Source organism: Sprattus sprattus (genome assembly GCF_963457725.1).
Source record: "Sprattus sprattus genome assembly, chromosome: 1".
Classification (NCBI taxonomy): Eukaryota; Metazoa; Chordata; class Actinopteri; order Clupeiformes; family Clupeidae; genus Sprattus; species Sprattus sprattus.
In genome coordinates, this window is record NC_137920.1 from 65,340,865 (window position 1) to 65,351,577 (window position 10,713).

At 40.8% G+C, this 10,713-nt stretch overlaps 2 protein-coding genes across 2 annotated transcripts; both read right to left on the bottom strand.

The window, feature by feature from the left end:
• Nucleotides 1-420: 420 nt before the first annotated feature.
• Nucleotides 421-4,916, bottom strand: sparta (spartin a; the record flags this gene model as incomplete). Its single annotated transcript, XM_080860500.1, has 7 exons — nucleotides 421-466; nucleotides 668-758; nucleotides 1,104-1,262; nucleotides 1,488-1,682; nucleotides 2,107-2,257; nucleotides 2,522-2,716; nucleotides 4,101-4,916. 7 exons carry the CDS (start codon nucleotides 4,914-4,916, stop codon nucleotides 421-423), a joined length of 1,653 nt encoding a protein of 550 aa, XP_080716626.1.
• A 1,292-nt stretch (nucleotides 4,917-6,208) lies between these two features.
• ccna1 (cyclin A1) lies at nucleotides 6,209-8,010 on the bottom strand (the record flags this gene model as incomplete). Its single annotated transcript, XM_080855719.1, has 8 exons — nucleotides 6,209-6,260; nucleotides 6,335-6,468; nucleotides 6,554-6,667; nucleotides 6,745-6,949; nucleotides 7,048-7,271; nucleotides 7,353-7,471; nucleotides 7,556-7,769; nucleotides 7,861-8,010. 8 exons carry the CDS (start codon nucleotides 8,008-8,010, stop codon nucleotides 6,209-6,211), a joined length of 1,212 nt encoding a protein of 403 aa, XP_080711845.1.
• Between the last annotated feature and the right edge of the window lie 2,703 nt (nucleotides 8,011-10,713).

Here is a 10,713-nt window from a genome sequence, read left to right on the forward strand (position 1 = left end):
TTAAGAAGACACTATCTAGATCACCTCCACAAATGTTTTTTCTTTCTGTCCAGAGATGAGAACCCTTAAATGTTCTTCAAAGATTTTAAGCAGAACCCTCAAAGGCTCTAGAAAGCACCTTAATGGGTGAAAGGAAGTTAGTATCAAAGAGGTGAGTTCCTTACAAGAGACAGTGTGAAACATTGTGAACATAACTTACAAGGAAGAAGTGATTGCACACAAAGGTCAATGTCCCATTGCAAAATGTTCAGTTTTATTAGTAAATGAAAGGCCAAAACATACTTATTGCAGGTGAAAGCCACCTTTACATCCCGTTATTCCCCATTAAGGCACTGAAGATATTTAGAGAAAGTCAGACAGAATTAGTTGAATTGCATATCAATGTTTAGTCAAAATGGCATCACTTGTCAAGGTCAACTATTACATGTTCCTAGGGCGATCCAAGATGTGTTCTAGACCCCTAAATCTGAAAACAGAGCAAACAGAAAGAACACAGTAATGATAGAAAGCATCCTCATACCACCAAGCAATGAGAAGTACAGCAAGAAACACAAGTGTAGAGCAGTATCAAGGTTATTAGACTCCATGAATGAATAAAGTGAAGAACACCAGGAATATAGTTAGTGAAATACTTTTGATGTGTTAATGGGAAACAAAAAATACTCACTTGTGCCTTACTGTTTGGACAGTCTCTGAAGCTAGACTTTTCCCTATGTTTTTTGCTGCTGTTTCCATACTTGTCCACACAGTTGACAGTCCTAAAACAAACCAGGAAAATATATATACAATTAGAATAAGGTGAACATAAACACTTTTGAATTAATTGCGCTTATGTCTTCATGTGTTCCCATGGCCTTCATTTGTGAGTTTGATAGTGACGCTCTTTGTGCTGCCTAAACGAGTCAAAAAGTTGAGTCCCTGCCCAGGAAGCCCAATGACACCCCAGTTTGTTCAAACCACTCCAAATGAGAAGCAGTCCAAAAATGTGTGAGATTTGTAAACGAGGGTGAAACCACTCCTTCCTTGCTGTTTAACAATACACATTTGTATAAATCTGCGCTAAAACTGTGGCAATGGCCCCGACCAACTTGTAACCAGACTACCTTGTATGCTACTTGAGGCAACCATTAGTGCTCCGTCCATGTTTGACTGGCCATCTTTGTTCCTCTTCAGTGACTCTGGAATCAGTTTACTGCCGTGTTTCTTCACATGTGGTGCCAGTTCCTTCCCTACCCGATCAGCCACGGTGGCTATACCGTCCACTATAACAGAGGAATATGACATCTCACTTTACTCCTAAAATAATTAATAAACAACACATTTTCAATTGTCAATTGCATGTAGAATGTTCATTTTTAAGTCTAACATTCTTGAAGAAGATAGCATTGACTTCATGCGATAGTTTATTCTTTAATATTTTCCCCATTGAGTGAAAAACAGCCGATTTTCTGTACAGCAACTGATACCCAAGGGAATAAAAGCCTCACCAATGAACTGGCTGACTTTGACAGCCCCGCCAGTGGCATCCTTGGCCACATTAAGGCCCTTGCTGACTTTAGGGCTGACCTCAGCAGGTACCTCCCGCGGGGAGACGTGCTCTCTCAGCGTGAACGCTCCTTTGTGGATTGCCTTCCCAGCATAGTTTCCACCCTTAACCAGCCCTCGGCCCAGCCAAGACGCCCCTGCAAGGGACATCATGGAACTGTGTAAGTTCTTTATTTCTCCGCTTCCTAGTGACAATGCTGCCACCTAGTGGGAAAATGCAGTACTTGGCACACATATGTAAACAACAGCAATCTCTGACATATTTCATAGGGTAGATATAAATAATAAAACATATGTAATGGTTATTTGGCTATTTAGAATTAATTTTCACCGTTTTGAGTAATTTTCTGTGTGAACATTACTCAAAACGGTGAAAAATGATTCTAAATATCCAGGCTCAATGCTTACACTGATCATAATTGTAAACATCTCAATATTAGCATTGTGGTTATAAAGCAACTGATGTTTTAGAATTAAAATTCAAACAATAATTTATTCAGGTCACTACCATAAAGGTGCAGTTTATTAGCAGTCCAACCTTGAGTGGCAGTGTAAACGAACCTGCAAGGATGTTCTGGGCCAACTTGTCACTCCATTCAGGCACAGCCCTCCCTTCTGTAGCCAATCCTGCAGCTGTGCCCCCTTTAGAAGGACCTATGGGAATCTTCTCACCCAGGTCAATGGCTTCCACAGCAGCACCCTCATCTGCAGTCTGCAGGGAAAACTTGGTCATAAGAGGTCATGAAGCAGAAAAGTACTTTTGCCTTGATGTAAAGTGAATTAGGGTGAAGAAACTTGGAATGACTAAAAAGAATAAATAAATTAAACAACCACTAGTAATAATAATGATAATACACTGGTGATACCCCAAAGCATTCACCAAAGTCTTTTACAGCATATCAGTGAATGCTGCTTTCAAACAACTTTGTAAAAACATGCACATAGTGCACAAAACAAATCCTCTCTTTTCTCCTACCTGAACTCTGAGAAGGGTCAGCTGGGACAGGTGCTCGTGGAAGCGAGCTCGGTCCGAGACAGGCAGTCTGGACGAGAGCACCACACCTACATAAGAACCGGGTGCGCTGGCTATGGTGTCAGGGAATGTGAACACGCCCGTGTTACTCAGCAGGACAGGCAAGTCGGGGTACAGTGGGTAGAGCCAATTGCATACCTGTCATCACAAGAATAACATTTCTGTCAGATTCCTATGAACACTTCCACTATTCTTAACATTCTTCCACCCATAAACACATACATGTAAAAGACTCCATTATGAAGCTTAAAGGGGGAATTTACCATTGTTATTTTAGCCCTGACTTATAACCAACACACTTAATATAATAGTGAGATAAGCCAGATCCGCTTTGCACACATTATGTTTAATAGGTTAACAGTAGAGAAAGTAAATGGAATTTGAAATGCAGGGAGATCCAGGTGGTGTTATTGAGATACGCAATGTTGCACTGCAAAACCCAAAGAGGCATGCACAGGGACATTTGGCCTGATTTGGCACAGATCAGCAGCACAGCAAATGCCAACTATGTCATTGTTTCAGGAGGACTACAATGAGACAAAGGCTGCCGGACAGTAAACGCGTGTTTGACTCCAGTGCACACACACATGGCCAGGATCAGGCAGCTACTCAACTGTGGTTGCTGTGGAGAGCTGGCTTTCAAACGGGGAACTGTGCCAACAATGCAGAGAAAAGCCAGCCAAACTGACTCAGTGTGATCCCCATGCTACAAAATGTTGTGCCTTCCAACTCATGGAAAAAATAATCGGCATGTCCACCAGGGAGATGACCTGTCTATGTCAAGATACATGTGACTTTACATATTTAAAACCACTATTACTGCAGTGAACATAACTCATCTGGGAGGGCTTGAAAACAATATTTCTCTGGCAGCAAGTTTCGTCATTCCAATTATGGCTACGGAAATGTATGACTACCGGAAATTCCAACTATGAGAATCTCTAGTGACAGCTGGGCGAGACTTTCAATCCCCTCGAATTATTTAAATGATCAATCACATCACTTCCACGATCAATTGAGGACACTAGGAATTGATAACATTTTGCCCAAAAAGTTTTTTTTCCCGACAGACAGTATTGACATTTGTACCTTGTACTGCCAAACGTGGCTCATGTGACCATATGTTCTGTGTGCAAGGATTTTTGAGAGGCTGAGAGTCTAATGTGTAAGTGTTGGCTTCTCATTAAGTAATGTGATTATAGGATGGGCCTCCCCTCAGTGGCATTACTAAAAAAGCCCAAAGTGAAGAAAATGGACAATGACATTCTTTGAGTCATGTCATGTCATGAGATCACTGTTTGAGTGCCATAATATGAATGAAAGAATTCAACTTGTTATGACACTCAAAACACATAACAGTTGGGGCAAAAATGTGTTGTAATGAGCTGTACTGTGCTGCTATGCACATATACACATTAATGTTATAAACCACAATTTCTCATACTACTATACTAATTTGATTTGTCGTCATTTGTTTAGAATCAGTTCAGATCAATTTTAAAAACCATGGGTATTTGTTTACCTGTAGATACGCAGGAGGATTGCTGACAGAGTGGTCTGTATGCTGGCTGCTTGCACACACAATTATGCGCAGGAACCCCGGGTAGGAAGGCGCACTGACCTGGCCGTCTGCTGCGACAAAGAATATCTGTACTCCCTGGGGCAAGTAAAAGAGCTCCTCTCCGTTGACCTCTAGACTAAGTGTGCCATTCGGTCGGTCCACCAGCTCCCATTCCTCCTGTGAAGGTGTCTTCCCCTTCTCTGTGCCATGGGAAAGGGAGAGGTGACCATCAGAGGCTTGTGGTGTGTAGGCTGGGGGCTGATCTCCTGGTACACCCAGTGCCATCACAGGGGAAAAGGGCAAAGAAGGGACTTCGCCTCCATCTAACTGAATACCTGACAGGCCCCTTCCCAGAGGTGCCGGCTCTTTTATCCGGGGTAGGATTGGATACAGGCTCCGGTTAGGGGCTGCTGTTGGACTGCGCATGGAGTCTGTCTCTATGACAGGCAAGGTCGGGTACAGGTGCTGGGATGAGGCTCCAGCATTCTCTTGTAAAGGTGTTGTCTCCAATATGGCCAAGCGCGTTGTGATGGTGCTCAGAGACTTATTCATCTTCAGTTGCATCTGCCTTGCAGAGTCCCAGACAGCACCGACATATAGCTCTCCATGCGTGGGGACTTCAAGCCCTTGAAGGAGGTGCTGGCGTCCCAGCCTATAGAACGTCAGTGCCGTGGCCTTGTGTCCTGCCTCATCCTCTGAGAGTCCTGTGTTGAGGCAGTCGAAAGCACTCTCATAATGCTCCTTTATGACCTGCAGGTTAGCCTCAGCTGTGTCCATGTCAATGACGATTCTCTATCGACTCTATTGAAAGAGTTTAGACAATTAATAAGCAAACATATTTAGTTCCACATCTACCCTTGCATATCTGACAGTCCAAGTAGGCCTGGTCTACACGATGAAGCTGGATTTGCCGGTTTGACAGAAACACTACGGTCACATTCCTGACAATACATAAATAATGTTAGCACGTCAATGACAGGCCGATAGTCAAAACGAAACGCTTTCAATTAAACAATAATTTAAATTAAACATTGTAATTATAGAAAAAGCTAGCACTCGACATTTATTACATTTAATTTGAAGCCAAAAGTTAGACTAGTCATCTTTACTTTGTAAACACAGCCTAGATTCAAACACTTAATTTCGTCGAGCAACGATGAACGAATATTTCAAGTTTACCAGACCAACTATTGTTTCTATGAATAATGCAACTTTTCACTGTGATAAAACTCAAATACAAATGGTTAATCTGTGCCCAAATTTTCGGAAATATGGTTAAACGTGTCAATTAGAAGGGTACACTAAACAGTGAGTCTTACCGGATTTACTGAAAAGTTCATCTTCAGCCACATACTATGAACTACTGAAGCGCTGCGCGGTGTCAAACCTGCTCTCACTAGAACCTCCCTGTCGCCCGTTTTAATTCCCAGTATGGCAACCTCGAGTGGACAAATACTAGTCAAGCAACGTTGTCAAAACACCGAAAAAGGAACACGGACCAGTCATGTTTAATAATGAACCTTATAAGCATCTTAACCTCCAAGTTGTCATGTTTTAAAATAAATCTGACTCAGAACAGACATCCATGAGTATGAAGCAATGTGGCGAGAAACACCCATTTGTTTGTATGGATATCTTTCTTTACATAATCGTTTTTAGACTTTAACAAGCAACAGGGGAAAAAGAGACAAAGAGAAAGCATTTTGAGGCAGTTTACTTCATTTATTTAATATAATGAAGTCTCACATATCCATGATTGTGAAAGTAAACCTGTACAACTTGCAAGTGAAAACAATGTGGCTTGACTACCACTTGTTGACATAAAAAAACAATACACACAGGAAAGGATTAATGCAGGGAGGGGGAGCTTTACACATCACAGTTAATAAGTTAGGCCTACAGTCTTTAAAATTACGTGATGGCTACCTTCTGGGACTGTCTAAAACCATAAAAAAAATTAAAACCATTCACAGAATTAACAGTTCATTAAAATATATACATTCACCAATTAAAATCATGGGCACCAGAAAGACAAGAGCTGAAGTTGGAGGTCCTATAGGATCGGCACATTACTGGAATGGTAGAGAATCCAGGGCAGCGATTAGCGAAACAGCACCATTCCTGGAAGAGAAACAATATTTAGGTGGATGAAAATCTGTCACGGGTAAGTCGCAGGATATTTTCAACTAGGATACCTTGGGGTCTTGTACTTCTCCCTTATTGCCTGCTGGGGCCGGTTTGCAGCAGTCTGATGGAGTTTATGGAGGTCTTTTAGGCAAGGGACAAGTTCGGCCAAGGTGTACCCAGTGAACGCACACAGGTGATCAGGCTGCAGGATAAAGCGTTATTATTAAGTACGACACCTAATAAGTAATTATTATAAATAAAGGTTAATTAGTTCCTGCAAGTCCTACCCAGAAGGCTCTGTTCAGTGTATAATTGGCAAGACAGTAAGATGCAGCTGCAACTTGAGAGGGAAGATGCCGTAGGAATGGATCAACTTCTAGCAAGCTCAGCTCTGCAAGAAACTAAAAGAGTACAAGATAAAATACAAGTTTGAGGGCAAAACTCCACTTAAAAATAAATATATTGCCATGACACATACCAGAGCAAGGTGTGCAGTCTTGGCACTGACAGGTTCAAGAGTAATATAAAGCATCAAAAACTGATGGGTCGTTGGCACGGTCAGGTCAAAACCAAGGACTTTCAACAGAAGGTGCTCCATTCGGAGGAGTTGTTTTTTAGTGTAGGTGTCATCCGTGATGTAAACAAACTCATCGACTTCTGGTGGATACACCTCCTCATATTTCCTGGGAAATAATAAAAAAAAGATAGGCAAAATCCAGAATTAGGAATCACTTTCACAGAGACCCAAGAGTTTTACAAGTCCCCTCAAGAGTATACATACGCAGCCAGTAGAATTGCTGCAGTGCCAACCAGTTGCAGTTTTCCTCTTAGAACTGACATGCTGGAAAGGAATCGATCCAAGTAGTTGACAGCCAAGAAGATGGTCTCAGGACTCAATTTGTACTCCTCTCCAACCTCAACCAACCAGTCAATCAAAATTATGCGCATCCAATTTGTAATGTCCGGCTGCTTACTCATGTATCCAGGCTTTGGTCGGAATTTTAACTGAAAAACAAGAGTGGGGAGAAGAAACCGATAAAAATTGCCTTTCAAGCATTATTTGAGGGCATCACAAGAGCTACAAACCTCAGCCTGTCGCAAATGTTGATGAATTTCCTCAGCATATTCATCCGCTGCAAGAGCTTCTTGTGATGACAGGGGCTCATATTCAGATAGGTCTTGCATAGACGTCTCCATGCATGACCCTGCATGAGAAACAAATTGAATGTAGGTCATAACTACTGTGGCAATGAAATTAACTTAGAATTAGACTTAAACCACCATTTTACCAGAGCTCTGGTCCAAGACCAGGTGAAAGTCCTCATGCTGCAAAGGAACGTCATGCTCATGCGATGTTCTCTCAGAAACTGTGGAACCAGTAGATGTGAGAACAATCTCACTTGTATCCTCCAATCGCACGTCAAAACTGAAATTAGTCGTACATGCTTGGGCAAGAATTCCATAGCTAGGGGCTTCATCCAAAAGTCTGTGTTTTGAGGCTCCCTTCAGAATGAAAAGACAATTAATCTCCGATTTAAAAACTAAACATGGAGAAAAAAAAAAAGGAGGCAATAAAATGAAAAATAAACTGTACCAGACAAACAGCTCTGCTCTGCTGATCATTTTCACTCAGAACCCCAAGCACAGTTCTTTGCTTCGTTCTCGGCATCCGTGATCCATCGTGTGCTCCTGCACCAAAGATATTTTCTTGGCTTCCAAGAGTAGCATGGCCAGTGAAATTCATTTCTTTGCGAAAAGCTGAAAAGTAAAAGGCAACATATCATATGAGCTTTACATACTGCAGCATTGGGAGTTTTCGTACATACCTCACACAAAGGTCACACACACAGACACACACACACACTGATAAAAGCTTGCCAACTCCCTAACTGGCGCCTTTTTTATATGTAACGTTGGTATGCCTTTTTTAACATTTTTGCGGGATGTCCAATCCAGGACCACAGAACCAACATTAAATAGTGTAACCGTAGGGCTAGGCCGGGTCACGACAGGTGTATTGGTCCGTTCTTCATGACCATTACGAAGAATTTGAAGATGCCATCAGAAAAAGTTGTAAATAAAAACATAGGTCTCATCAAAAAGTGGCAATGTGTCGCACAATGTTACTTTAAAATACTGTCTTGACGACTCAATGTTTTCATAAGTTAAAATGCGCAATATTTGCCAACAATATTTATAGATTTTAGATCTACTGCCATGATCCAGTTTTAAACAGGAGCCAGTTTATTTAATCATACGATCGTAGCTAACCTTTCTAGCTGAACGGGTAAGTCAACAAGTGCGCTTAACTACAATTCCAGTTAAGTCATCCATCAATGTATCCATGTGTGGTTTTGAACCGAAATAAGTTAAAGTAACAGACGTTTACTTACTGCTTTGAGGACAACTGGATATCACGTCAACTGGCAAGAGGAAACTATCTAGCTAAATGGCTAGCTAGCATGGGATCTTGTCCTGCTGGATGGTTAACTTGGAAACAACGCCAAATTGCCGCACACAATGAGTAACCAACAGTCTGTTCAGACGTCTCTTAGTCAGATAGCTAACGTTAATGAATCTAGCGCTGTATTAGCGTAATATATCTTGGATAGCGATACATGGGCGTGGACTGGTATTGCTATTTATTTACTAACGGACTGATTAGATAAGCTACTGATGTGCGGTAAATTGATGTGGATTGCGATTGGCCAATTAGTCAAGGAAACAATAACAGTTAATTATATCTCGAGTTATCTAATTGGCAAACTAAATTAAATTAACTTGTCGTTAATTGTTTTCCACTTCACTGCCTCACCAGTCTTTGACCAACGATGAAATCACATGGAAACGTAACCATGGTAATGACAGACGCTTTCACTGGCCTTAATGCCTACTCATCATGCATACTTGCATGCATGCATGCAATTCACCCCATATTGTAGGCCTGTCCTTGAATCAGCACTATCAGTTGTCGGTTTCCTTGTCCTTGAATAAACGGCAAGTGTTTAATCTATTTTTTTTTATTAAAACTGATAATGATAACTGATGGGATACATTCTGAAATGTAGCCTGGTGAAAGATAAGGTCGTGTATGTCAATGTACCTGCTAGGCCTTTAAAGTAGCCTACAAAATTCTTGGATTCAATTAACTAATCAAATAATCCAATAATTCAGTCTGCCACAATGCAGCACCACTGGATTATTTGTACTGCATTGAAAGTAGAATTTGCTAAGCAGGATCGCCTTTCTGTGAAATATAGTTGTTTGTTGTTCTGTTATTTTGATGACCTTGCACTTTAACACACTTTGTGGGGCGGGATTTATTGTAATAAAAGCTAGCAGACGGAATGCTGTGTAAAAACTTCATGTTGGTGTGTTTGTCACAACACTCTAGGTTAGGCCTACAGTTTTTACCCTCATTGTTGGTGTTGGTTCACATGATTTTGTTTGTATCTTTCATTGTTGTTATGTTTTTTTATTCTTTTCGTTTTAATTATTATGACATTTACATTTAATGTTTCTCTATCGCAAAATTGGACTCAAGATACCCTCTTACATTTATTCAGCAATTTTATCAGGATTTCTCCTGGACATATAAAGTCTGCCTTGCCTTACTGTTGCCATTTGCCTTTAGGGTACATTTTGTAAGTATGTGTCTACAATATTATTTTATTTTTACATAGCTTACACTGTCAAGGCTTTTGTGAAGGAGGTTGGAAATCAATCTATGCTAGTACACTAAGAGTGCACTAGATGTCACTATTGTTCCTTGACTGGTAGTACACACTTTGGAAACAGCATTTTTGTTTTAAAATTAGAGACGCACTGGATTTACAAAGGCCTGTCAGTAGCACTGTTACCAGGAACAGTGTTATGCATCATAATAAACACATCACTACTTCTGTAGCATCATTACTTTTCATTAGTTCTATCAAACATATTACAATTTATAACTTGAAAACAAAACAAACAATAATGAGTTTGATGAAGCCTTTCTGTTCCTTTCTGGGTTAAAAAAAATAAATCACAAGTGGGTATAAAGAAAAATGTGGAATATCTGACTTCAAAAAACACTTAAGACCTCAGTATTTTATGGAAGGGGATTCAGATTCTGTGTAAATGTTTACGTTGTGTGATCTGTCATGATAATAGCAGCTGAAGTTTTTTTAACGTACACATACCTATGAATGTCAATGAGGAAAGAGGTTAAGGGGAAACCTGTATTACTTGTCAAGTCAATCATGACACTAAGCACATTCCTTGAGGGCTCGGTTACCTGGCACGTCTTGCTACAAGTTTGTATGATATGATTAGGTTTTACCTGGAACATCTAATCACACCTCAATGAACACAAACTGAAAGTTCACATGCTTTAAGCCCCCTCCCTTTGGTTGTTGGTAGTTTGTGGATCTTGGACACTCACTCCAGAGGTGACAACATTAAGGCC